Source organism: Fonsecaea monophora, assembly GCF_001642475.1.
Source record: "Fonsecaea monophora strain CBS 269.37 chromosome Unknown Scaff74, whole genome shotgun sequence".
In the NCBI taxonomy this organism is placed as follows: Eukaryota; Fungi; Ascomycota; class Eurotiomycetes; order Chaetothyriales; family Herpotrichiellaceae; genus Fonsecaea; species Fonsecaea monophora.
Genome location: NW_019174005.1, coordinates 52,219 through 78,835, shown reverse-complemented (window position 1 = coordinate 78,835; position 26,617 = coordinate 52,219). Strand labels below are relative to the sequence as shown.

The following is a 26,617-nucleotide window of genomic DNA, read 5'->3' as shown; positions in this document are numbered from 1 at the left end:
ACAAGATGTTCTTGGACGATATTTTTGGGAGTTTTCTCTATGCGATGTCTGCCAAGGTTCGCAAGGCGATCTGCAGGGCTTTTTTCATTATTTTGCTGTGGAGAAGAGTCTATAAATATTGAGGAGAGGGAAGTGAGGTTGGATCAATGTCCTGGATACGAATACGTTTTCCCTTTTCCCTTTTCCCTCGTATGTCGAGAAAGCGAAGACGAGGTGGGGCACCAGTGGCAACTGTGGCACACACCCTTCATTTTGTCACGTGATGGTGGCGGTGCAATTATCTGCATTCGTCAAGCAAGCAGGTGGTTACCTGCTCTATTGACAGTCCAACAACTCTCCATCATCGCTGTTAGAGATGTTTTACATATACCTTGGATGTCTTGCGCTGGTATGCAATCCTTGTAAATACCGAATTAGTGCTCAGAATCGCATCTGGCGGCGGAACATCGGACTATCATACCAGAGCTTGCACCAATATCAAAACACCTCAGATAGTAGGAAGTGATGCACCATATACTGCAGTATGGAAAATATGTGGTTGTCCCGCCTCAACAGAGCAGTGGAGTGAGGCTGCAGAATATTGAAAGGGCACTAAGCCGTTCTTGGGTTTAGCCAGCATCTTCCCCTTGGGCAGTGGTCGGAATCTCGACACGAGGACTTTCCATTTCCATCTCTGGACCTGACCGTGGCCCTGAGCCTCGGCGCTTCAACTTGAGATACTCCGCACGTGACTGAGCACATTGGAGTGGGGCCTGAGCAACGGATCAGTCGCGCCCACATCTAGGCTGTGGCCCGGTTTCCGGCACCCGCCTATAGTTACCAATTTAGCGCCTCGGCCTAGCCTACAGTATAACACCTTGTCCACCGATTCGAGCTGACGTCATGGGCACAAAAGTTCCCTTTCTCCAAATTTGGTTAGTCTGGGGCTAGCTTCGCCATCATCCTGCATTTCCGCATCCCCACGAGGACAGCGAGTCCAAGTGCTTCATTTCTCAGGCATATTAGCACTTGTGAGCTGTTATTTTAACGGTAAGGTAGGTTCAGGTAGACAGGGTTGACGAAGAGCCCACAACCTAGCTTTCTATTACTTTTTTGACAAGGGCGGTGTGAGGGTTTGGAAAGAGTGCTGCAACTAGCTAGCCAACCTAGCAACAAGGAGGATAAATCTGAGGAGAGAAGAAGAAGGAATAACGTCCTCTCTCTCTCCTTATATCGTACGAGTCTCTGTAAGGGATACCCATTGTATTTCCCTTTCTCCCTTTTCCTTCCTCTTTCGTACATGTCCTGCATTTCCCCTTACACCTTTTCTTTCTTCCTTACTTTCCCTTACGTACAGTGTCTCAGTTGCCAGGATCCTGTATCCCTTGCACCGTCCGCGTCTCGTCCAATCAGGAGGCGGCGTTAGTCCTAACGGTAGTCTTGGCGCTGGTTTGCCAGAACCAAGCCTTCTCCTGGGTTCAACCCATCACAGTTATAGATATTAGATCTAGAGGTAAAGAGAGGTCTGTAATAACGTTGTGGAAAGGCTATGTGAAGAGATTACGACGAAAATTTGTTTTTCTGACTGACAGATGGTCGTGCGATCGGTGTTTCTTATATCTAAACTGCAAAATTTGTAGATCGCATCAAGTAAACGACATCCCGGCGTGGTCAAATGCCCTGCGTTGCTGAAATAAGCACCAAGTACTCCGAGCATCGACAACGCGCACCCACCACTTTGGACGCGGATTGAGTATGCGAGCGTACTCCCGTGTTAAAAAGTGATCATGTTATGATCATCATTGCTTTTGTTCATTAATACCGTGACATGACATTCTCAAGGCCCCGGTTTACATTGGCCACGAGAAAGTTCCCAAATCGGTCCATCTCCCGGGAGGGTACTGATTCCCATCGACTTGACATTTAAGATATTGAAGACAATGTTCCAGCTTATATACACTTTAGAATAGATAATCAATTCAGCAACTCAAGCTGTTCATCGTCTGTGCTGCGGTTTCGCGTGGGCGAACACCCCCGTCAGGTACTTCGGTGCAGATTGACAAATAGCCGATTACAATACCGGAAAACTGATAACATACACGCGACAAGGACAGCAAGTAGCTCAGCCACCGCCACGATGCTCGCACCATTGCCGCCTCGACCACACTAACTTGCACGTGAGAAGCTGCATCGAAGAGCGGCTGCGTAGTTCAGCCACGTCTGCGTCTAGCTTGAACAGACTCAGATACCGCTGCCACTCAGCCTGACCCTGAAAAGGCAACATTTTCACTTCGAATTCAATTGTTGAGTTTTTCTCGCGTCTCTAAGCGGTATTATAACTTCTTCGTTTCACGCTTGCCATCTCACCATGTCCCTAGCGACCCCGGGTAGTAAGCGCAGCCGTCTCCGACAGTTGCTCTCCTTCCGTAGTTCCACTTCCCCGAGCAAACCAAACTCCCTAGCAGCATCCCCAGCAGCATCCCCAGCAGCATCCCCAGCTCCTGCCACGCAGTCTAACGCTTCGGGAACGTCGACTGCGACGCAGCAAGATTTCCAAACCCGAGTTTTCCTTCTTCTCTCCCGGCAGGACCAAGACACCATTCAACAACACAGCGTGACGAAAACGACCGATGTGGATGCACTCTTACGGCAAGCCCTCGCGGCGACGAAGGAGAAGCAGACGACATGCCAGGCGACAAGATGGACTTGGACATTTCGCGGACATACTGTCACCTTACAAGAAGAGGCAGACAATGTTATAAAATGGTTAGATCGCTTTAAGCAGGTGGGAGATGTTGCCTCCAACGTCGATCCTGTGCATGTGGGACTTCCGTGGGCAGGCATTCGTCTTCTTTTGGAGGTAAGTGTTGTAGATCTTGTGGAAGCCGTTACATATACGGCGTAAGTGGAAATAGACTTCAGGCTGACTGCGTTTAGGCCGCAATTTCCGCGCAAAGCCAGATGGCGGCTCTCCTCCTTGGTCTCGAAACAGCACTCTACCTCTCGACCCGTCTCCAAGTGTACATGGCGTATTTGACCACTCTTCCGGCTAGTCAGGCTCGTACCGATTTGGAAACCTGCTTGGTCGAGTTTTATGCGTTGATATTACAATTTCTCGCAGGCGCGGTTCGCATCTATCAAAGAGGCAGTATCACACGTGCGTTTGACGCATTCTGGCGAATCGAAGATGTGTCGACCTTTGAGAATGCCTGCAATAAAATGGCCAGCCGTGCCGAGATCGAGGCGAGCAACTGTGATCGAGAATTGAACGCTACTGCCCGAGCAGCGGTGAAGCGGCAACAAGAAGATCTCCGGCAAGTCTTGAAGCAGTTAGAAGCCATACATCTTATACGGACTGGCATCGATAGACTAGAGGCTAAATTCGACCTCAGCAAGCTCCCGGTGGCAACGGGGGCCGCTTTCAACTCTCACAAAAGCGAACGCGATGCTCGATGTCACCCAGACACTCGGGTAGACTTACTCCGAGGGATCTATGACTGGGCCGATGACATCGATGGAAAATGCATTTTTTGGTTGAGAGGTTCGGCAGGGATGGGTAAGTCGACGATATGTCGCACGGTCGCCAAGGCGTTTGCCGACAAAGGGCGGCTGGGCGCCAGTTTCTTCTTCAAGCGAGGCGAGCAAGATCGTGAGAATGCGAGTCTCTTCTTCACCACTATTGCGGTCGACTTAGTCGGCCAGATACCGGAATTAGCAACCCCCATTCACCAGGCGATCGATAAGGACCCCGGGATCGCCCGCGAAACTTTGAGGGAACAGTTCGAAAAGCTTATCTATCAGCCTTTGGCCGGCCTTGGTCCTACCTCGTCTACAAGACCAATCTTAGTTCTCGATGCGCTGGACGAGTGTGACCGAGAAGGAGATATACGCACTATTCTCTCTCTCCTGGCTAGTTTACGGCGACTCAGTTCAGTCCAGATACGAGTCTTTCTGACCAGTCGACCGGACCTACCGATCAATCTCGGTTTTGCACAAATCGGCACTGAAACCCATCGCGATGTCGCTCTTCACGATATTCCACCTTCCACGATCCGCAATGACATCTCCATCTACCTGGAAAGTGAATTCCAACGGATTCGCGATGAGCATAACTGTCTTTGGCCAAAAGATCAAGCACTGGCTCCCCACTGGCCAGGCAGGCAGACTCTAGAGTCCTTAATTCAACTGTCCGTTCCACTTTTCATTGTGGCTGCCACGATTTCCCGCTACATTGGTGACCTTCACGGGGACCCCCACGACCGACTGGCGACGTTTCTCGTTCAGCTCAACACCGGGAAAATGACCCAAATGGAGCAAACGTATCTTCCGGCGCTCCGGCAGATATTAGTCGACGTCGAGGAGCCCAAAGAAAAGGATAAGCTTTGTCACGATTTCCGTGAAATTGTGGGTTCGATCATTCTCTTGGCCAATCCCTTGTCCACGATTTCCCTCTCCCAATTACTCCAGATTCCTAGACGGAAAATTGATCAACAGCTACGACTTCTTCACTCGGTGCTGTCTGTGCCTCCCAACCCTGATACGCCGGTTACGTTGTTCCACCTCTCCTTCCGGGAATTCCTCGTGAAAGAAAGCAACTCTGATCAAGCACGACTATTTGCGATTGATGAGTCCTGCGCGCATAAAAAACTGAGCGATAAATGCCTTGCATTACTTCAGAGTTCTGACGGTCTTCGAAAGGATATCTGCCAACTACAGCACCCTGGCGTCTTACGGGAAGACATCGACGAGACCACCGTCACCGAACACATTCCGCCTTCTCTCCGATATGCCTGCCGCTACTGGGTCTACCACCTCCAGCACAGCGGACAAAAGATCCGTGACGATGATGTCGCTGCCAATTTCCTACGGAAGCACTTTCTACATTGGCTCGAATCGTTGAGCCTTCTGGGGAGCATCTACGAGAGCGTTAACTTCGTCGTCACATTACAATCGCTGGTGGCAGAAGAGAACAGCCAAATATCGGCCTTTATACAAGATGCGCGACGGTTTGTGCTAACATTCAATCCTATTCTTGCGCAAGCGCCGTTACAGGCGTATGCTAGTGCTTGGCATTTTAGCCCACTCGCCAGCATTGTCCGCAACGATTTCCAGGATCAAGCATTACAAAGTGTCCGAGTGATAAGAGAAATCCCAGAGCGGTGGAGTGCATGCTTACTAATTTATGAGGGCCACTCCAGCTGGGTCAGCAGCGTGGTCTTCTCGCCTGACGGGTCGCGCGTCGCCTCTAGCTCCGACGACAACACCGTACGACTGTGGGATGTACAGACGGGTGCGTGCGAGCAGACACTCGAGGGTCACTCCGGCACGGTCTACAGCGTGGTCTTCTCGCCTGACGGGTCACGCGTCGCCTCTGGCTCTAGCGATAACACTGTACGACTGTGGGATGTACAGACGGGTGCGTGCGAGCAGACACTCGAGGGCCACTCCAGCTCGGTCAATAGCGTAGTCTTCTCGCCTGACGGGTCACGCGTCGCCTCTGGCTCTAACGACAACACCGTACGACTGTGGGATGTACAGACGGGTGCGTGCGAGCAGACACTCGAGGGCCACTCTAACTGGGTCAGTAGCGTGGTCTTCTCGCCTGACGGGTCACGCGTCGCCTCTGGCTCCAGCGATAACACTGTACGACTGTGGGATGTACAGACGGGTGCGTGCGAGCAGACACTCGAGGGCCACTCCAGATCGGTCAGTAGCGTGGTCTTCTCGCCTGACGGGTCACGCGTCGCCTCTGGCTCTAACGACAACACTGTACGACTGTGGGATGTACAGACGGGTGCGTGCGAGCAGACACTCGAGGGCCACTCTAACTCGGTCAGTAGCGTGGTCTTCTCGCCTGACGGGTCACGCGTTGCCTCTAGCTCCTACGATAATACGGTTCGGATGTGGGATGTTACTACTGGAGCTGAGTTACTATGCTACAATTCTCACACCTACGACAACTATATCAAATTTATTGACAATGGCTCAAATATTCTAGCTAATGGTGAAGTCATCAATATTCCGCAACAGTTACCACGACCTACTGTTACAACAACGCAATCACCTAACTTTAACTTACCATCCGGTAGTGAATTCGGAGTCACTGGTGACTGGATTACATGGAGCTCACAGAGAGTATTATGGCTACCACCTGAATATCGTCCTACATCTTGGCGAGGCCAAAGCGATATTATTGTCATCGGGAGCGGAAATGGTCATGTTACTATTGTGCGTTGGACTGTGTAGCCATCCTCCGATCAAAGAATATCCTAATAATTTTTTATGATAATTTCACGAACGAGAGGTCCGGAGAATTTCTTTCTTATATACTGTATAATAGCAAGATATCTAGAAGTTTCTCCCCAAGTTCTTTATCTAGTGCAACGTAGTAAGTGGCAGATTCCATCACGTAGTTAGGGCTGGACGATTCGGATATAAGCCACGGAATCTGAACGACACTGAAGCCGCAAGATTGTTGAAGTCTGTATCTGTGGCTAATGATGCCTGCAGGGGATTGTCATTACCTGAATGGAACGCTTAGACGTTCAATCTCGAAGTATCTCGTTGGAAAACCAAGAGAGATGTAGGATCTGTACCTGGAACGCAGTATACTACGCCCGAGTGCGTACATACACAACAACGGAGCAATCACCTTTTTACATGCTGTACGGCGTGCATCCAAGGTTGATATCAAACGACGTCGGGCCAATGCCAGAGACAGGTACTGTACGGGAGGATCCTGGCCCAATGATGGAAACAATCAGGGTAGAGGCGAACCGACTGACAGAACTGAGAGATAAACAAAATCAACGATACTTCAATCGAGAGCGTGTACGGCCAGTAACATTCAGTGAAGGAGACTGGGTCCTCGTCTGAAGGGGCAACCCAAAGCAATGGGAGGCAGATCCTGGGGCCCGTACAAAGTAAACAGAGTGGCATAGGCAAACACGTACGAGTTGAGAAAGCCAAACGGCCACCTAGTGGACCACTTGATCCATGGCGATCGACTGCATAGGGCTCGAGTGGACGGCGCAGTCACAAGAGGGTAGAACATGTCAGGAAGAGCTGTACGGCGCGATCATGGGAGTGAGAATAACCCAGATCGTCCTAAAAGTACGGAGGAGTTCCAAGACATACCAGATGACTTTGATGGAGACTCACGAGGAGAATTTTAAGCGTACGCATTCACGCGGCGCAGACATTCATTTAAATTTCTTTTGTACATGATCTGTTTTGTTTCGCCAGATGGCTACTTATCTTCATCGCCACGTAGAGGCACAGACCGTGATGAAGTGCCGGGAACAACCCTCACCAGCTGGGCCGTACAAGGTGTAAGGGTAACAGAACGCACAACGAGGACGAAGGAGACGATGACTTACTCAAGCGAGAACAATTGCATTCTGGGCCGAAGCCCCCGCTGGCACGATTGCCAGGTCGTCGTCGTCGTCACCCTCGTCCGAGTCCGATAGCTCAATTATCCGAGGTCCGTTTTTCTCGTGCAGTGTACAACGCGAGGCTGCGTCACCCCATTTGCAGTTGCCACACGCGCCTCCAAAGTGTCCTGGTATACGACGACACTCTGGAAAGATAACGGCTGCACGGCCGTTCCTACATCGAGCGCAGGAAGGTACGGCTAACATTCCTCTCGACTGAATCAAGAGGGCATTAATGTAGGACGGACGGTGGGAGACAATTTGTTGCGCACGGATTCGACCCCGTACGAACTCAATGTCCCGACCAGGCAGGGACAGCACTGCTAATTGCAGTGTATTGTGAGCGAAGGTGGAGAGCTGCTGCCCCCCAACTTGTAACATCGGCCGGATATTTTGGGCCAGCGCGACGGCACGAAGCTGCGCTTCGGCCACGGCTGGATCCCACCGGACGAGGGCGAGGTTGTTGGTGTTATTGTTGTTATTACTACTCTTTCTTTAGCTTCTCTCGTACAATAGGGACGAACGGACGTGGAAAGATGTGGGACTCACTTGTTGGCCATTTCGACTGCCTCAGTGTCAGTTCAGGCCCACTCATCGTACACGGATCAGTAAACTTACCAGGGCAAGGACAAAACAAACGAATCTGGTTGGATGATCTAGCGAGGTCGGTAATTCAGCAAATCAACGCCTTGGCCTTGTACGTACGGTGTGGTGGCGGCGGTGGTGGTTGGTCAAAAGTGAGTTAAGTGGAGGACAGGATTGTGGCTTTGTACGGGGGACTGTAGGCTATTCTCTTTTTAGGTGGTCTTAGCGTGGTAATCACCGGGCGGACTAATTAAGTCGGGTATGGGCACCTCGACATCTAAGCGGGCAGCTGGCGGGGAGGGTGCACTAGCGCTGGCTAGCACGTGACCATCACGTGATCTGTACACTTAGATAGCTTCCAGTTGGCCCCTGTCAACTGACACAATCAGGAATCCCTTGGTCCTCGTTCGACACCTACACTGTACCTATGCCAAAAATGGAAAGGAGAAATCGTACTAGGAGCCAGATTAGAGGATGTGAAAAGAGTTAGCAAAGATCAAGTCACTCGACTAAAAAGAGAGGAAAGTACGGAGAGGAGGGGGGAATCGACGACAGAGCAGGCAGAAACCCAACGAGACATTAGAAGGGGCAGGGGGACTATTTCTGGGAACCCTCCCTCGCGCCGGAGGCACAAGGGACGTCGTGCGAGGACCATCACGTTCATGAAAACCGGCTCGTTCTCGCAGGGTCGAGGAGATAACGTACCGTGGTGCGTCTCCAGGGAACCCCCCTAGAGCCTCGTTTTAGGGCCCTCGTTAAAACTTGACTGTCTGGAGGAGGGACGACTTTTAGGCCCCTGGCCCGATGTAGTCAGTAAGGTGAGCTGACCCAGCCGAGCCTGAGCCGACATTGAGCCGGACGCGAACCAGCCTGAGTAAAAGCGGCGTAAGGTCACGTGGGATAGAAGGGAGACGGGTGTCGGGATTCCAGTCGTGCAACAACAATTTCATTTTCCGCATCGAACGCGCTGTGAATCCAGCTATCTTTAACCCTGTGTCTACACATCCTTCGCCTCCTTCACCACTGCCTCTGTAGTTTTACTCAAGACTGGCGCATTCGTGCTCTTTTTTCTTCTTTTCCTTTGCGTATTGATGACTCTCGTGCATCCCTCCGAAAAACCTTCTCCCGGCGTTGCACCAAGATGACGGACAAACTGCCTCCCAATCTCCTTGCTCTATTCCAACCCCGACCTCCCCTCCGCTACATCCCTCCTCAAGACTCGGCCCCAGAAGAGAAAGCTCTCAAGCAATCTCAGCTATCTGGAATAGCCGCATTTCTTCCGCAGCTGGAGGAGTACAAGGCGACCGATGTGTACGAAGCTACCGAGTCATGGCTGCAGCAGCGCGATCGCAAGAGACTCGAGAAGAAACTGCGCCAGCAAGAGATCGAACAGCCCGACTTTCAAGGCTACAGACCAAATGAAGATCCAAAGATCAAGGGCGACGCCGTCAAGACTCTGTTCGTCGGCCGCTTGAGCTATGATGCGAAAGAAGCAGACCTGGAGCGTGAGTTCGGCAGGTTTGGTCCCATCGAAAGAATCAGGATCGTCAAGGATGAGACAACCCCCAAACCCAAGAAGCCGCATAGAGGGTATGCTTTCATTGTCTATGAAAGAGAAAAGGATATGAGAGGTACTTTCTTCTACGCAAACCCTTCTGCCCTTGACCCTTCTTTTCACACCAAATATTCAATGGTAAGATGTGCTGGAACTGACCTCGAGATCCCTTACAATTTTACAGCTGCCTACAAAGAAACAGATGGTCTCCGCATCAAAGACCGGAGAGTCGTGGTCGATGTTGAACGTGGCCGCATGGTCCCGGGTTGGAGACCGAGGAGATTTGGCGGCGGTCTTGGTGGACGAGGATATACCAAGCAAGTCCCTGCAAAGCCTACATTCGGACCGCCAGGTGGGTATGGTGGCGGGTTCAGAGGTGGCTTTGGCGGTCGTGGTGGCTTCCGCGGTGGTTTCCGCGGCGACCGAGGGGGCTTCGGTGGTCGAGGTGGCATTGGGTACCAAGGAGGGGGAGGCTTTGGCGGACGACAAGGCTACCAGAATGGACCTCCGCCCCCCAATGCGCCCAGCGGACCCGGTGGGAGAGGTGGCTATGGCGGAGGCTATGACGACCGACGCAATGGATATGGTGGTGGAAGGGACCAACGCGGCGCAACCGGCAGCAACACCGATCCGCTCGGAGGACGAGATCGTGGGTATGACAATCGAGACAGAGATCGTGACCGCGACCGTGACCGAGATCGAGACCGTGACCGAGACCGCGATCGCGACCGAGAACGTGATCGATACGGAAGCAGCAGGCGAGAAGACGACTATGGCTCGAGAAAACGACACCACGAGAACGACGGGTATGACGATCCCAGACAACGCAGAAGGTATTGAGCCTCGTCGTCCCGTGATTTGTATTATGCGCAACCTTTCTATCACCTTGTGGCTGGTCGTGGGTGGGTATCATAATGCTCTGCACTCTCAAACAATCTATGGAGTTTCGGTCAGCTTCTTGTCCCTTTGTGTGCGCACGGCCACGGTAAGGAGGCACTTGTTACTCGGGTCTTGCAAGGTCTTGCATATCTCCATCCTCGGTCAGATGAGGAGCAAGCAAAACTGCTACTCGATCGACATGGTCAAGTCTCCGCAATCTGTCAGCCGCTGATGCTTCAAAACGTGGTCGACTGTGTCGTCAAAGCCAAAGTGAGAACCCTGGAACTATTGGATCCGAAATCTGGGGCGAACCCAGCAGGATCAACGAGGCGTAATGCAGTTCGTTTCCTTGATGAGGGCGGATGTCCTCCGTCAGGAACTTGTTTTATCACCAGCATTCCTCCTGGCTGTGGTCAGGTCGGGTAAGGGAGACCTTGTTGTAATATAGCGCTTGTGAAACACATAGCAGCAGGGAAGGCTCAAAGTTGGTTGAGCTCAGCTTTCATCTGTGGGTAGGGTAAATCCAGGTTCTAGAAGTCTGTTGCTCGGTAATGAAGAGATGATTTTCCTCTTGTAAAGTCGGTGGACATCCGCAGCACAGTCGCACCATTGCCCACGACGCCCAGGAAGGAGTCTACCCACCAACTGCCCAGACGTCGTATTGTATCTGCTTTGGTAAAGGGATGAGACAATAACAAGGGCGCAATTCCCAGCCAAGCCCCCTCGCATCGTCATTGCCGCCACTGGGACGTGCCGTTTTGCTAAAGGCCCTCGACACCTTGCTCCACGCTCCTCCGACTGGCCCACAGACGCCACCCAGACGCTTTCCCCCTAAGTGCTTAGTTAAGCAGAATTTTTACAGACACCGTCAGAGAAATTTTCATGCCTGTGACTGGCCAGGGGCGGGCATGACAAACTGAAATCCTCTAAAAGCAGGTTCACACGCGCCTTTGGTCTTGTTGACACATGGATTTCCGCTAACGACAACCGCACACGCCCTGGGTCACTCGTGTTTTCCAAGGGCGTATTCAACGTTGATCATGATTGGTGATGGGGCGTGATCTTTGACACTGTTCTGATCTCCCAGACGACTTGTTGGGTTTTTTTGTCGAGACCAAGACCGTGGTTGCGTGGGTAGATGATGAAATCCCCCCCATGGGTGGCCCGTAACCCTCTATTACGGGAGGTGAGTCGTTGAGAAATTTTGCTGTGGTGAGGGTGTCGAATGCTACCTATATAAACCCCGTGTGTCGACTGCTCGAAAGTGGGTGATTCAATCTCTAGTAAGAGGAATTGAAAGAATAGACATACATACACACACATATCTATTCAACCTAACTATATACCACATCAATCTACATCCACCTAACTACATAAAGACATTCCACATACACCAATCAATATGCTTTACGCAGGATACTACAACCTCACCCAAGCTGAGAAGAACAGCTCGGCAACATCATCTCGTCGTGTCTCCCAAGAATCCAACGCCAGCAAGTCCTCAAAGACATCGCAAAGGATCAAGTCCACCATCAAGAACGCCCTTGATCAACTTCGACCAACTACCGAGACGTTGACCCCGGCGGGTATCTACTCGCCAGTCATTCAGAAAGGCACGCTCTTTGGGCGCAAGCACGCACCGGCCGAGGTCAGAGACGAGACGTCAAAGGCATAGATGCCACCAAAAAAAAAAGCAACGAATCTCCTCAGTTCTATAATTCTACGGCAAACAACATGGCCACTTTCATGATTGGAGTTATTGCGGTGCGGTGGTTGGCTGGCTGCACGGTGACTTTGCGTTTTTGCGAAAGGAAATGGAAGGAAATGGCGCAGTATACGTGACAGCCTGAGCAGAACAGGCACCCCGGATGGCGAAGATGGATACATACAGCATACACTTAATGACCAACGTGTTTTCTTGCTCTTTGTATTCCCTGCGTACTACTCAAAAATTTGGGTCTTTCTCTCTAGTCGATGACGTCGGAAGCATGTGAAAAGCCACATTGGCATTGAGGTCTTCAATGATTCGCGGGTATTTGGGCACGTCGTAGGATTTCTGTTTGAAGTCGGACGAGGGGATGGTGCACTTTGCATTGCAGTACTGTGGCTGACTCTGATGTCGATGAGCCTCGGTCAAAGCGAGGAATTGTTCGGACGACATCTGTACGAGTATTATTCTGCAAAGAATGAATGCGAGGCTGCAGGGGTAGATGTTGTAGTGGTAGGAAAGTATCGGATTGAGCATGTAAGCGGTTGGCTCTCCTCGAGTTCCGGGGGCATCCACATCGGCGGCACCAGCCTAACAGCGTCCGCCCATATGTGTTCCTTGTACCCGTACGAAGCCTACGCGGCGCTGCGCCAATAGTCGTGCCAGGCTCACCCAACATGCGCTAAACCACCCGCACAGCGGCACGCTGCGTTTGCAGCTTCCTCAACTCGTGCACTTCCGCCCAAAACTCCATGTTGACCACCTTCACACCACTACCAATTGCCCATCCCACCTGCGACTTGCTCGCTCATTGACACTGGGTCACACGCCACATACTTGGGACGACTTCCTCGTCTTGATTGCTCCTGCCTGCACGCGAGACTCTTGTGCTTGAAACTGCAACTGCAGGTCACGCAGTGACGCACAGTGCCTGTTGCTGCAGCATTCCCTGCGTCAGCGAATCCGAGCCGAGTTTCTGAAGCTTTCCTCATCTTACCATAACAGATATCGGGAGCCTCGCCAGCATCGTTCGAAGACTGCATCACAATCGGCATCAGCATGACCATCAGATGAGCCTTTCACATCCAACCTCTCCATCACCCAGCTGCAACATCAGCACACATTCCTGCCCAGTCGCGATTCCCTTATCCAACAGAACCACTCTCGATTAATTCGTACCCCTCGGGGTCCACGCCTCGAGATGGGCAACGTACTATCGGCTTGCTGTAAGAACTGCCAAGGTCTGTCTCCGCTGCATCCTTCGAACATGTCCGGACACTGACTGACCTCTGCCCTCACAGGTCGGAATAAGGATAACCTCTACGAACCCGCCCTCGCAGACAGCGAACGAGAAGCCGTTGCGGACCTGCTACAATACCTCGAGAATGTACGTTCACAGGATCCACTTCGTTGTAAAGAGTTGAACTCTGACAGACCACAGCGAGGAGAGACAGATTTCTTTTCTGGAGAACCGTTACGAGCATTGAGCACTCTTGTCTATTCGGACAATGTTGACCTACAACGGAGCGCTAGCCTGACATTTGCCGAGATCACGGAGCGAGGTATGTTTACAAGGGATGCGCAACGCGAAACAAAACTAACTGCTTTTGCAGATGTGAGAGAGGTTGACCGAGACACCCTCGAACCTATCCTCTTTCTCCTGCAGAATCCCGATATTGAGGTACAACGAGCTGCCAGTGCAGCTTTGGGCAACCTGGCTGTGAATCGTACGGTCCCCCCAACGGGCCCCGTGGAATACCTGGAGCTGACCTGTTACAGCCGAAAACAAGGTCGCTATCGTCCAGCTCGGCGGATTACCTCCCCTTATTCGGCAGATGATGTCTAATAATGTCGAGGTCCAGTGTAATGCTGTTGGGTGCATTACAAATCTGGCGACGTATGAAGATAACAAGGCCAAAATTGCAAGGTCAGGGGCTCTAGGTCCATTAACGAGACTGGCAAAGTCGAAAGATATGCGAGTCCAGAGGAATGCAACTGGCGCGTTGCTCAACATGACACATTCTGGTATGGTGGAAATCAAGTCGTATCACAGTCCACATCATGCTAATGATAACCAGAGGACAATAGACAACAGCTCGTCAATGCAGGAGCCATCCCAGTGCTCGTCCAACTGCTTCAGTCGCCTGATATGGATGTCCAATATTACTGCACTACGGCTCTCAGCAACATCGCTGTTGACGCGTCCAACAGAAAGAAACTCGCCCAGACCGAACCACGCCTTGTCCAATCACTGGTCCAGCTGATGGATTCAGGAACGCCCAAAGTTCAGTGCCAGGCGGCATTGGCTCTGCGAAACTTGGCATCAGATGAAAAGTACCAATTGGAGATTGTTCGAGCTAGAGGCTTACACCCACTCCTTCGTCTCCTTCAATCTTCATACCTCCCCCTCATCCTCTCCGCTGTCGCTTGTATCCGCAATATTTCGATTCACCCTCTCAATGAATCGCCCATCATCGATGCCGGCTTTCTCAAACCTCTGGTCGACCTACTGGGATCTACCGAGAACGAGGAGATTCAATGCCATGCTATATCGACTTTACGGAACCTTGCTGCAAGCTCGGATCGGAACAAGCAGCTCGTCTTGGAGGCCGGAGCCGTGCAGAAATGTAAGGAGCTTGTTCTGCATGTGCCATTGAGCGTACAGTCTGAGATGACTGCCTGTATCGCCGTGTTGGCATTGAGCGACGAACTCAAAACACATCTGCTCAACATGGGAGTCTTCGATGTCTTGATTCCTCTGACGGATTCGGAAAGCATCGAGGTTCAAGGGAACAGTGCCGCCGCCCTAGGAAATCTGTCTTCGAAGGTTGGCGATTATTCGATTTTCGTTCGCGATTGGACCGAGCCAAACGGTGGCATCCACGGTTATCTCAAGCGTTTCTTGTGCAGTGGTGATCCCACATTTCAACACATTGCAATTTGGACGTTGCTGCAGCTTCTGGAATCCGATGACACGAAGCTAGTCAGCTTGGTGGCCAAATCGGAGGACATTATTCAGATGGTCAAGACGATCGCTGACAAGCACGTTGAGTCTGACGACGAGGAAGGCGAAGAGGGCGAGGGCGAGGTGATTGCTCTTGCTCAAAGATCTTTGGAATTGCTTGGTAAAGGGCCCAAGCAGACGTTGGTGGAAGGTTGAAAGCGAGCGGCGGTGGAGGTTTTCTTTGTTCAAGACCTCTTGATATTATCATATACCCCTTTTACATGGAGTTGCAACGAAAAGGGCCGTCACTGGGTATGGGCACACAAAGTTGTGCCTCGCAGTGTGCAGGGAGCATAGCGAGGCGTTGAGGGGTCTATTTGTCACTGCTTGCCGGAGAAAGAGAATAAGGGGGCTTCTGATGGGAAAGGGAATGCTGTTGGTATTGCGACGGCGATACCTTTTATTTTATTTTTTTGATGGGAGATTCTGCTGCAGGACTTTCGTTGTTTGTCCTTATGGAAGCAGGAACAGACGAAAGCGAAGCGAAAGCAAAGCACGGGCAGGTTAACGCCATTTCATTCTAGCCTCAATGCATTAATTGTACACCTTTGGCACTGATGGGCTCGATAAGGACATGTCTGATTTTCTCCAGGGCACTTCATATTGATAGGCAATTGTGATCCATGCGAGGTAGATGTCACCTCCCCTCTGATATTCTTTCCGAAAACACACCCAAAAGCATGATATGGTATGATATGATATCAAAAGGATGGCGGACCTGGATGATGGGAGGAGATTCTGTTGAATTTGATATTCCTCCCGTGACGAACACAGCCTGACATTGACCCTTTTTTTTTGAAAAGGGGGGCGTCGTGACCATGGATACTGGAGAGGTATTGTAGTGTACTGCACTGGAATGTACTGTACTGTACTGTAGAAAAAGGGGGAAGGGAAAGGGAAGAATTGGGGGGGGGGGAAGGGGCCATGGGTATGGGTATGGGTGAGGTGGAGTCCACCACGACGCATGACAGGTCAGACAGGGCAGGCTCTGAAGAAGACGACGGAGATTTGCTGCATATTTGCCTGGAGAAGGCATGTATGGGAAGGTGATTTTGTTTTGTTTTTGTTTGTTTGTTTGTTTGTTTTTTTAAAAAAAAAAAGGGGTTTTCACGCATTTCACAGTTGGGCTCCCTTATTCGCTCACTCGCCCTCGCCCTCGCCCTCTTGCTTTGCTCGCAGGGCACACATGCATAGGATAACAGTGAAGAGCGTGGAGAGGTGTGCTTGAAGTCGAAGATGGATTGATTGCAAGGATAATTCGACCTTGAGGCCGCACCTATGGTATGGTATGGTATGGTTGAGGTCGAGTTGTTGTTGGAGTTGGAGTTCGAGCCATCGTCCGGGTGTCAAGCGCCATGGTTGGACGAAACGGTATTTCCCTCGCACTATGTCGTCTGGTCACAGTTGACTTCGCATTTCCATCTCGCTCTCGTTCGATACAATGGCTCGGATTCTGTGCTAGCCAGGCCGGGGTAGAGCGAAGAGAAGAGAGGCCGAATGGCCTACCTGACGTCTCGAGTCTTGTCTCTCGCGCTACCCTATCTGCCATTTAACGGTCCTGAGGCTGGCTTTTGTTGGCCGTGGATGGCCCAGCGCGTTTTAATATTCAGAGTCTCGTCAGTGCTCCGCAGCCTCTGTCTCTGGAGGTGGAGCGAGACAATGCCCTGAAAAGGCGGGCTGAGAGATGTGCCTTTGAGTACACGATCTGAGGCTTCATATGTTTTTTTGTGCTGCAAGCGCTGTTTATAGAAATACGCGCTTCCATCCTCATCTGATCTCAGAAAGGGAGCCAGCATTGTGCTCTGATACAGCCGACGACGCCCGAGAGTCCTTGCCATTGCCTGGGTACCGTGCCCCAGCAGCACATTGTTGGGGATTGAAGCATTTACCGGAAAACCCGGTCAGGCGACATTGTGTGGGCTGCGTAGGAGAAATGGGATCATGTCACTTGGAGGAGGTAGTATCCGAGGTGAAGTCGACTTTCACGAAGGTTTGGCGACTTTTCGGCTTTCACCCTTCCCCGTCACGGCATCCTTCATCTCCTTCCAACTTGCGGGAACCATGGCGTTGCCCGCCTCACTCGTGGCCACCACGACGCCAAACTCATTCCCCGCCGTGCTGATGTAGTAGTTCCTCTCGTCGCCCAAGCTGATCACAGTGGCGCGGATGATGTCGCCGACGCGGTACATGTCGTTGATTACGATCTTGTCCTTTTCGTGCGTCCGGATGTCCTCGCGCCGGAGAATGCACTGGAATTGGAGGTCGTCGTCGGTGAGTTGGGAGTAAGAGATGATGTCGCTGGCGGATATCGCTGGAGATGGAGAAGACGGGTCGATGATGGCCAGGATGGATGCTGAGAGTTCTCGTTGGCGAACCCTGGTCACACGGCACAGGACCGACGAGCCGACTTTGGGGAGTGAGTTGATGGACGCAACGGCGGTCGCTTGACGGGGTACCGAGATGGTCGGCTTGCCCGACTTATTCGGTGCTGGAGTAACAACTGACGTGCCAAGGATGGAGGCGAGGATGTTGTTCTCGTAGACGTGGGTGCCTGAACCAGGAATGTGTGAAGATGTACTGGCCAGAACCTGGCCCGGGACAACGAGTGAGGCAGCCATGGATCGTGGGGTGGGCTCGAGACGGATCAGAAGCTGAAGCCGGCCCTCTCTTCAAGCGTGAGAAGAGTTAAAGAAAGCAAAGAAGCACCTGACTATCACACGGACCAACCAGTCATGGCATTTGTTTTTCGAACGCCCGAAGTGAGAGGTAGCAGAGGCCAGAGCCCGAGTCTTCCACGTGCATTTGGGGGAAGTGGACGGTTGTAGCACACAGGACAAACATGAAGCGAAGAAATTGAGACAGACAGAAAATTGATATGGAATTTGGAGGCACGTGATACGAGTTCAACCGTCAGCCATAAGTCTTGGCAATCAATGTGGCCATGCTTAGTCATTCCCCCTTTTCACCTCTTCCACGCTGAGGCACTGAACTGTGCGACGTATTCAATGGGATAGACATCATTATCGACACTGCCGTGTCTACCCCACGAAGCTTGCTTGCTTGCTTGCTATCTAGCTAGCTAGCTGAAATTCGCACTCCACATCCCATCACGCGTTCGGCCTCGTATACAGCCTCCCGACGACCCCACCAACCTGCTCAAGTCGTTTCAGACTTTCCGGTACGGTCGAAAACGGGACTTCGGTCAGCTTGGGGACGATCTTACCCGCGGCGATCAACTTCAGGATCTCGAGGTATTCGGGCAGGGTCGCCCCTTTCGAGCCACGTATGGTCAGGCCGCGAAGCAACAATGTGAGAGAGGAGAACTCGAAGCTCGCCACGCCGATCCCGACCAAAACCACCGTTCCGGAGAGCTTGACTCTCTGCATCGCCTCTTGGGTCGTGACTCCCATGCCGGCATAGTCCACCACGACGTCAATAACGACGTCTTCAGGGATGTCTGAGAGCTTCGAGAAGCATGCCTTGGCGCCTTGTGCCAGGCCCTCGGGGAACTTGTTCTCGTCAATGTCTACTCCGTAGACGGTGGCTCCTTGAAGAGCGGCGACCCGAACTCCGTTGAGGCCGAGCCCGCCCATCCCGACGATTGCCACGGTTGTCGACGCCGTCACCTCTCCTTCGGAGATGACAGCGTGGTATGCCGTTGCGATCGAGTCGGTTGCCACAGCCGCCTGGGCGAAGCTGACCGCGTCGGGAAGCCGTACGAGGACGTTCGCAGGGACCACGACCTGCTCTGCGTATCCGCCATCTCTACCAATCCCAATGATGTGACTCGAGTCCCCGTCGTCGGTCGGATAGACAGCCACGCCAACCCGGTCGCCCACTTTCCACCCTGTCACCCCTGAGCCAATCCCGGCGACCGTTCCTGCGGCTTCATGACCCAGTGTTATGGGCCGTTTGTTCGTCCACGAAGCTCCTTTGCCATGTAGGACATGAGTGTCGGAGTGGCAGAGACCTGCCGCCTCCACCCGGACGACTACTTCACCTGATTCAGGCTTGGGCGTGGGCACATCCTTCAGAACGAGGCCTTCCTCCACGTTGTCGAATTGAAATGCTTTCATGACTGCTAAGTGATTCCTCGAAGACCGCACGCCGACAAGAGCACAGCGATGCGATGAATGAGAGTCGGCGCGGATAGACATGGGGGTGTGGTCAACTGGACTGTTAAACAGCCACGACTCCCGGACGCGGCCGTCCCTCAGGCCGAGTGGTTACTACTCGGAGGTTCCCCAAGGTTATGTGGACTACCGAGCGTTACCATTCTTTAATCCGAGATTGTAAGGGAGAAGGTGTTCTTTATTATTGGTGCTGTTTTCAGAGTCATAACCCCACGGCGCTGCTCGGATGCAAGTTTGTCACATGTACTCGATAAGTACAGTATGTAGGAAGGAGAGTCTCTTGGCAAGGCTGTCCTGATCCGGTGAGTCGGTATCCGGTCCACATCCCCCCTGCTTTTCCATCGCGTATCTGCTTCCTTGTGTTTTTGGTGATCATATAGTAGCCTTGGACTCAGATTGACACTGTTTCTGATTCTGTTGATCCCGCATGCTTCGCATAAATAGACCCAACACTCGAGAAGTAGAGCAAGGCTGCTTGAGTAAGTAAATTCCCCTTAGTGCTGTATGGGGAAAAAAAAGGAATAAGTAGAGGAGAAAAGAGAAGTGAAAACAGGAGGAGAAAAGAAAAGAAGTGAAAACAGGAGGAGAAAAGAAAAGAAGAAAAACGCCAGGTAGATTTGTCCTGTGAGCCGTACGAGGGAAACCCTGACACCACCTAACAATCTGGACGTCAATTCACCACCAAAGTCCTGGCAAGTCCAGTCCAGTCAATACCCAGTAGTATGTGGATAGTCGAAGACTACTCCGGCCGTCGCCCAAAGACCACATAACTTCTCACGGTTAGTTCCCCTCTAGACACGAGAAGACAGAGAATTGGACGAGAAAGGCTTGCCTAGTACTCACAAATGATAGTAGCTGTGGATAGCACGGTTCTTGACGTCCTTGCGCACTTGCAACAGAAAGGCTTCGACCTCGGCGGCTGTCCAGTGCAGACACCGGGTGAAGAGCTTGATGGTCAATCCCTGGATGCCCTCCGTCATGTTGACCGTCTCGAACAGGCCCACCTCCTTGAGTCGCTGATCTTTGGCCCACGGCCCGACAGGAAGTTTGAGAATGTGCTCTTGCACATCGACGAAGCCTGCTTCTTCCATGAGCCGTTTCAGGTGCTGAGGCGAGCGAGCGTCCGTGCCGAATTCGATACCTAATGGATCTGTGCGTGAGAACGAAGTGTGTGAATCAAGAAAATCAAAGAATCTTCTGTCGACGTACTGGCTTCGAAGAATTTGGCACCCCATTGATACAGAGCTGAATCTTTTGGTAGAGACCCATCGTCGCTAAGGAGGTATGGGTGTTTTTCGTGCCATTCAACCCAGCCACCAGGCTTGACGAATCTATATACGCATATCAGCGTGGTTAGTAGAGATGTACGGCAAGGGGCGATTCGTACTGGTAGCATTGGCGAATTAGCTTCGGCCAGTCTCGAATTGCGCAGACAAAATTGCGGTTGTGGATATAGTCAAAGCTGGCTTCGTTCCACGTCCACTCGGCCTCTGCGTCATCGATCTCAAAGCTGCAGTTCGGAGGGACCCAGTCAGGTTGGATGGCACTCAGATCGGTGCCGGTGACGACGGCGGAGGGGAACATGTCGGCAAACTCAATCGCCCAGATGCCCGTGCCTGTTCCGAGATCCAGCACTCTGGCCGGGTTGGGATCGATGGGGGCCCAGAACAGTCGGTCGCCCAGCAGATGGGTCTGCATGGCATGTTGCATGTCCAATCTCTCCGCCTCGGCGTCGTCATTTGGGAAAGCATATTCTGCGTGCAATCAGTCAATTATGCTCGTCGTGTCACTTCCACTTAAACTTGGCGTGGCGGTGACATACGGGATCGGCCATACGAATGGTATCGTCGACCATATTCCCAGACTCCTCGGGTGATGCTGGACGCCAAGGACGTCAAATCACTATGTCTGTTTCCATCAGTCGTTGTTTTCCCTCGAGCTTCCTCGGAGTTGCGTACAGGGAATCACCGTAGGCGGAGTCCAAGTCTGCCGACCTCTGAATTGATATGGAAGAAGGTTAATTAGCAACAGCGCCCCAAGAGAGAGGTAGGAGGCACAGGGAAAACCTAGACCTACATCAACTTCGATGGACTGGTCTGCATCTATCTCCGCGGAAGGTTCAGGGTGTGAAGATGAGCTGGGTCCGGGGTCTTCTGGCAGAGGCTGGTCCGTCAATGGTGGCTCCGAGACCGGGACCACGGAGGAGGATGCTGTTCGATCCACAGAGGCTCCCGAGGCACCAGAGGGACCAGAGCTATGGCCTGGGGATGACATGGTCCATGAGTAGCCACCATTTGAGTGTGCTTCCTTCAGTGTCCGGAAAAACAGAGTGGGTGGTTAAAATGTGACGAACAGGAACATTTGACCGACCACACCCAAGGCGGCATTTCGAGACGTCAAGTAGTCGGTCGTACTTGCACGAGTATCGCAAGGAGCAGGATCCATTCTCGAGAAAAAGGGTCCATGGCGACTGCCAAATGACTGGTCGGTCATGATAATAACACTTGTAGTTCACTCAGAAATGCATGCAGTGAGAGGGGAAAAAACAATGCATGAGGAGCTTAAAAAGTGGTTCACGTTACAGATTTCCAGATGTGGAGACGACCAAGATAGAAACAATGATTCCGTGAATAAGCAAGGATGGTGATGGTGGTGGAGGAGGAAGACGTGGTGGTGGTGGTGGTGATAGTACAAAGAGAGGAGGAGTAGCCACATCGCTTATAAGGTTAAGCTGCTCATTATTGTGTCATTGTGTCTGTGAGAGTGCGCATAAGTATAGCTAGATGGTGGGCATAGGCATTGGTTGAATATGTGCTACCCTAAAACCCGGGCGGCCGGCAGGGGTCCGTCCCGAGCAGTCTGGGCAGTCTGGGCAGTCTAGGTGGTCTAGGCGTCAAGATCGACACCCAGTAGTGAAGTCCAGTAATACCTAGAACACCTAGCACGCCCAAGGCCTGGCCCTATGACTGTTTGTTTGTGCAACTCCCACCGAACTAGACACGCTAGACACGCTAGGCCCGTTAGACTTGCTCTCCTTGTAGTTAGAGGAGAGAAATGAGGAAGCACCTGGGATATTTTTCCGTCGACTTATTCCCCTCCATCCATCCACCTCATATGTACTCGTATCTCCTCCTCCATCTCCTCTCTCATGCATGAAACATCTCTACTTCGTTCAAGTATATCCTCCCTGCTGACGTGTCATGCAGCTCCTCCTCCAAAAAACACCAATCATCCCCCCAACCGCTATCACGAATTACCCTCGCAGAGATCAAATCCAGCACCCCTGTAACCCCCTCTCCATCCTACTCGTACCATTACCAGCTCACGCAGAACTAATCTGGACGATGCTCGGTCTCTATCCAATGCCAATGTCCAATATGCCCGCCCCCACGACATCGGCTACGAGTTAGATACTCAGATGACTGAATTTCTCACCTGATTTGGCCCAACGAGCTCTTGTCACATTTGAATAAAAACCTCGACTTGCTCGAATCAACCTGCACTCCCACCCTGTACCCGCCTCTCCCCCACCCATTTTCTTTTCTCCTTCCACGTCTGGGACTGATCTATTGATGGAAAAGAGTGCTTGCCTTCGTACATCTGCAGGATGACCGACCAGAAGAGTTCCGTTCACGTCCTCATTGTAGGCTCAGGTATGGTTGGGGGTTACTGGCGTCACGCGGTCTTCTCTCTTATAAACTCGGCTCGCCTATCGCCCAAGGCAACATCCCTGTCCATCCAGTATATCATCTGCCATGAAACAGGCTAACGGACTTTCAAAATCATCACGATGATGTAGGTATCGTCGGCCTTCTCATTGCACAGGGCTTGAAAAAGGTATAGAGAAAAATCTGAGCTGCATGACCATTGCCCGTGGGCCAAACACAAACAAACCCCCTGTTCAACTGACTGACAATCGAATACATGTTTGCCTTGCCGCTAGATTGGCATCTCGTTTTCCATCTTCGAGTCCGAAGTCTCTGCCACAGCCTACCGACCGCGCGAATGGGGTATGTCGGTGCAATGGGGCTTGCCCATGCTGGCCGACTGTCTGCCCCAAGACCTCTTCGACCGAGTCTACACCGCTGCCGTTGACCCGACCTTTGTGCCCCCTGACCCTGGTCATCTGCCCGCCATCAATGGCCAAACCGGGGAAGTGATGAAAAATATTCCGCTGCTGCGCATGTATCGCGTGTCCCGTCGACGGTTCAGGAAATTGTGCTCCGAGGGTATAGATGTTCAGGTGAGTCTTTTGGGGGGAACAGCACTACGTCTATTTGTTGCTGCTGCTACTTGACGAACTAACACCCCTACGTTCATCTTCAAGTACAATAAAAAACTCGTCGAAATCACATATGATGATGATCAGTCGACAGTGACAGCCACCTTCGAGGATGGGACAAAAGCAACAGGGACCTCATTGGTTGGAGCCGACGGCGCCCAATCCCAAGTGCGACACATCATATTTGGGCAAGACGGCCAACCCTGCGGCGTGCCTTATTCCGCTGTCAATCTGCATGTTTGTTACAACGACGCCGAGAAGGCCAGGTTCGTACGCCAGGCCCACCCCATCATGGCCATGGGCATGCATCCGAATGGGTATTGGCAATGGATTTCGAGTAAGCCTGCTGTGCCTTTTCCCCCGCAATTGTGTCACACAACCTAATCATCACGCATCTAGTCCAGGAGGTGCCGGATCCAAATGACCCCGCAACCTGGGTTTTCCAGCTCCAGACAACATGGCACAAGCAAGAGGGGGAGGAGGTGGCGTCGCTGGCCAACCTGAAGGCTAAGGCTGAAACCATGGGTGAGCCCTTCCGCTCCGCCAACCTGTGGATCCCTGAGGGCACAAAAGTCCACAGCAACAACCTGACCTACTGGATTCCCCGGCCCTGGGACACCCGTGGCGGCCGGATCCTGCTCGCCGGCGACGCGGCTCACCCCATGACCTTCCAGCGCGGCCAGGGCTTGAACCACGGCATCGCGGACGCGAGGAGCTTGGTCCTCAAGTACAAGGCCGCGCTGGCGGGAGAGACCACCTTTGAAGAAGCGGCGGCGGCGTACGTGGCCGAGATGGTGGACCGCGCGGGCGAGGAGGTTCGTCTGTCCAAGGAGAACACGGAGATGCTGCACGACTGGGAGCGCATGGCGAATTCACCCATCATGCAGCGAGGGGGGCATCCGAGGGGAGAAGAGCCCGGTGCATAAAGCCATCGATGGGACGGCGTTGTTCTTTAGTCCTTGTAAGGAGTGACGATGTGATGACCGGATTACTAGATAATGACCATCATTGAGATTCGGCGTAGAGATGTGCACACCTAGACGAGAACTGCATCCTGCACCTAGCGAAGACCTTCTTTACTAGGGAGTCCATGGGTATTTCAATCCTTTCAATGGGGCCACCACCATCCTTTTTCCAGCCCAGCTGACAGCCAAGCTGCCCAATAATGGATGCAGAACCCTGCACCACATGGCTTCGACTTTGACGTGTACTATATTCCTAAGTATGTATGCATGTACCCGCTCTTCTCTTCTCCAGGACTGGAGTAGGTGCCAGCACACCGCAAATAGTGGACAACGCCGAACTCGCGTATGCTAATGGCCACACCCCCCTAGAGGGTCGTGGATTTCTATCCCTCAAATGGACCTTTATTTTTCTGCATGTTATATCGTTTTCAACAGACTGACTGGCTGGCTGGCTGGCTGATTACACAATCGTCGGTCTAGAGTTCCATGAATTGATTACCCTTTGCTCGTCAAATTATGCCTGATCAGTGACTTACCTTGGTCCACACACACACACCACACGGCCTGGAAGCACTGAAGGAGTACCTCCTCCTGTTTCCCAGACACACACCGAGTCCTCACGCAAAATGTCAGCATCAACATACCGACCCGCGCCCGTCCACCTTGTGGGCAGTTTCCCAGCCCCGGACGCCACGACGGCATTGTGCAAGTGCGCCACCGCTCTGAAGGGACGTCTCGGGTCCATCCCCGACGGCGAACCGGGATGGCGGTGGAACTTCACCATCGGGCTCGTCCAGAAGAAGGCGACGGAGAACCCGGCCCTCGGGCAGATCTGGCGCGAGTACGATGAGAATTACGACCCGGTCCCGGTGGAAGAGATGGCGGGGGAGGAGGTCGCGCGGCTCCGTGCCGCGATTGAGCAGGCTTCGTGGGAGCTCGGGTACGCCGAGGACGCGGTCGCGTCGTACACGGTGTTTTGTAAGTTGAGGGACGAAGGGGCGGTGGAGGCGGGTGTGCGCTTCCAGGTGTGTTTGCCGGGGGTGTCGAGCTTCGCCATCTTCGTCAAGCCCGCGTTCCAGTACCTGGTCGAGGATCTCGCGTACCAGGCCATGTTGCGCGAGACCGAGGCCATCGTCGCGGCCATCCCGCCGGGGGATCTCGCCGTCCAGTTCGACATTGCGAGCGACTACATCAAGAACGAGGCCCAGCAGGACCCGTCGTCGTCGTACCTCGCCTCCCTGAGGGAGGATTTCCACCCACCTCCGAACGAGGACGCCATGGAGCGCTACTCCGCCCAGTACGCGGGCCTGATGGCGAAGGTCCCCGCCGCAGCCTTCGCCGGCTTGCACATCTGCATGGGCAACATCAACAACAAGCCCGTCCTGGCGCCGCGCGACATGTCTGTCATGGTCAAGCTGGCGAACCGCATCGTCGACAAGACCACGAGACAAATCCAGTGGATCCACTTTGGCTGTCTGGCCGAGTGGACGGACCCGGCTCCTTACGCGCCGCTCGCCGCGCTCCACGACAAGAACCTCGCCGTCTACCTCGGCCTCGTGTACCCGGACGATCTCGACGGCGCGAAGCAGCGCGTCGCAGCGGCGAAGCACCACCTGCGCGAGTTTGGCGTCGCCCCCGTGTGTGGCCTGGCCAGGACGTCCGAGGATGGTGTACAGTCAGTCCTGAGCATTCTGAAGGAGTTGACTCCGACTCCGACGGAGTAGGCGACCGGTGTCGTGTGAGGTAGAAATAAAGAGAAATGTCGGGTGTTTTTGGGGTTTTCTGTCTGGTTTTTTTCCTTTGTTCTGCTTTGCACTGCCTTACCTTGTCTTGTCTTGCTTTGACTTGCCCGGCCCCCAGCAAGCGAAGAATGGTGTGATATGATAGATTTTAGTACGTGTCGCGCGAAAAGAAAGAATCTTCTCCGGGTATCTATACCGAGAACGGCGCGTGGGTGGGATCAGCGCAAGGGAGGAGATGGCATGATGGCTAAGTTACACCCGGCACACTGGCTCACCGAGTGCTTCGAGTGCTAAGATATAGACTATTCGTCGAAAGACGCGTAGGGCATGCTGCGCGAGACCATTGAACACG

The 26,617-nt window shown here is 52.7% G+C and overlaps 8 protein-coding genes across 8 annotated transcripts; 5 read left to right on the top strand and 3 right to left on the bottom strand.

Annotated features, from left to right (window-relative positions):
* Positions 1–2,347: 2,347 nt before the first annotated feature.
* Positions 2,348–6,225, top strand: AYO21_08487 (hypothetical protein; the record flags this gene model as incomplete). The annotated part of the gene is made up of 2 exons (XM_022658430.1): positions 2,348–2,839; positions 2,917–6,225. The coding sequence occupies 2 exons, from the start codon at positions 2,348–2,350 to the stop codon at positions 6,223–6,225; spliced, it is 3,801 nt and encodes a 1,266-aa protein (XP_022509254.1).
* Positions 6,226–9,138: 2,913 nt separating this feature from the next.
* AYO21_08486 (hypothetical protein) lies at positions 9,139–12,106 on the top strand (the record flags this gene model as incomplete). The annotated part of the gene is made up of 3 exons (XM_022658429.1): positions 9,139–9,690; positions 9,755–10,385; positions 11,847–12,106. 3 exons carry the CDS (start codon positions 9,139–9,141, stop codon positions 12,104–12,106), a joined length of 1,443 nt encoding a protein of 480 aa, XP_022509253.1.
* A 1,234-nt stretch (positions 12,107–13,340) lies between these two features.
* On the top strand, positions 13,341–15,299 carry AYO21_08485 (vacuolar protein 8; the record flags this gene model as incomplete). Its single annotated transcript, XM_022658428.1, has 6 exons — positions 13,341–13,365; positions 13,441–13,526; positions 13,581–13,701; positions 13,753–13,866; positions 13,919–14,164; positions 14,218–15,299. 6 exons carry the CDS (start codon positions 13,341–13,343, stop codon positions 15,297–15,299), a joined length of 1,674 nt encoding a protein of 557 aa, XP_022509252.1.
* A 1,826-nt stretch (positions 15,300–17,125) lies between these two features.
* Positions 17,126–17,761, bottom strand: AYO21_08484 (hypothetical protein; the record flags this gene model as incomplete). Its single annotated transcript, XM_022658427.1, has 1 exon — positions 17,126–17,761. One exon carries the CDS (start codon positions 17,759–17,761, stop codon positions 17,126–17,128), a length of 636 nt encoding a protein of 211 aa, XP_022509251.1.
* A 489-nt stretch (positions 17,762–18,250) lies between these two features.
* AYO21_08483 (hypothetical protein) lies at positions 18,251–19,300 on the bottom strand (the record flags this gene model as incomplete). The annotated part of the gene is made up of 1 exon (XM_022658426.1): positions 18,251–19,300. The coding sequence occupies one exon, from the start codon at positions 19,298–19,300 to the stop codon at positions 18,251–18,253; it is 1,050 nt and encodes a 349-aa protein (XP_022509250.1).
* Positions 19,301–20,015: 715 nt separating this feature from the next.
* AYO21_08482 (hypothetical protein) lies at positions 20,016–21,550 on the bottom strand (the record flags this gene model as incomplete). The annotated part of the gene is made up of 7 exons (XM_022658425.1): positions 20,016–20,067; positions 20,120–20,417; positions 20,486–20,607; positions 20,664–21,030; positions 21,099–21,184; positions 21,235–21,272; positions 21,353–21,550. 7 exons carry the CDS (start codon positions 21,548–21,550, stop codon positions 20,016–20,018), a joined length of 1,161 nt encoding a protein of 386 aa, XP_022509249.1.
* A 1,738-nt stretch (positions 21,551–23,288) lies between these two features.
* On the top strand, positions 23,289–24,484 carry AYO21_08481 (hypothetical protein; the record flags this gene model as incomplete). Its single annotated transcript, XM_022658424.1, has 3 exons — positions 23,289–23,519; positions 23,604–23,895; positions 23,958–24,484. The coding sequence occupies 3 exons, from the start codon at positions 23,289–23,291 to the stop codon at positions 24,482–24,484; spliced, it is 1,050 nt and encodes a 349-aa protein (XP_022509248.1).
* Positions 24,485–25,149: 665 nt separating this feature from the next.
* On the top strand, positions 25,150–26,247 carry AYO21_08480 (hypothetical protein; the record flags this gene model as incomplete). Its single annotated transcript, XM_022658423.1, has 1 exon — positions 25,150–26,247. One exon carries the CDS (start codon positions 25,150–25,152, stop codon positions 26,245–26,247), a length of 1,098 nt encoding a protein of 365 aa, XP_022509247.1.
* Positions 26,248–26,617: the final 370 nt, after the last annotated feature.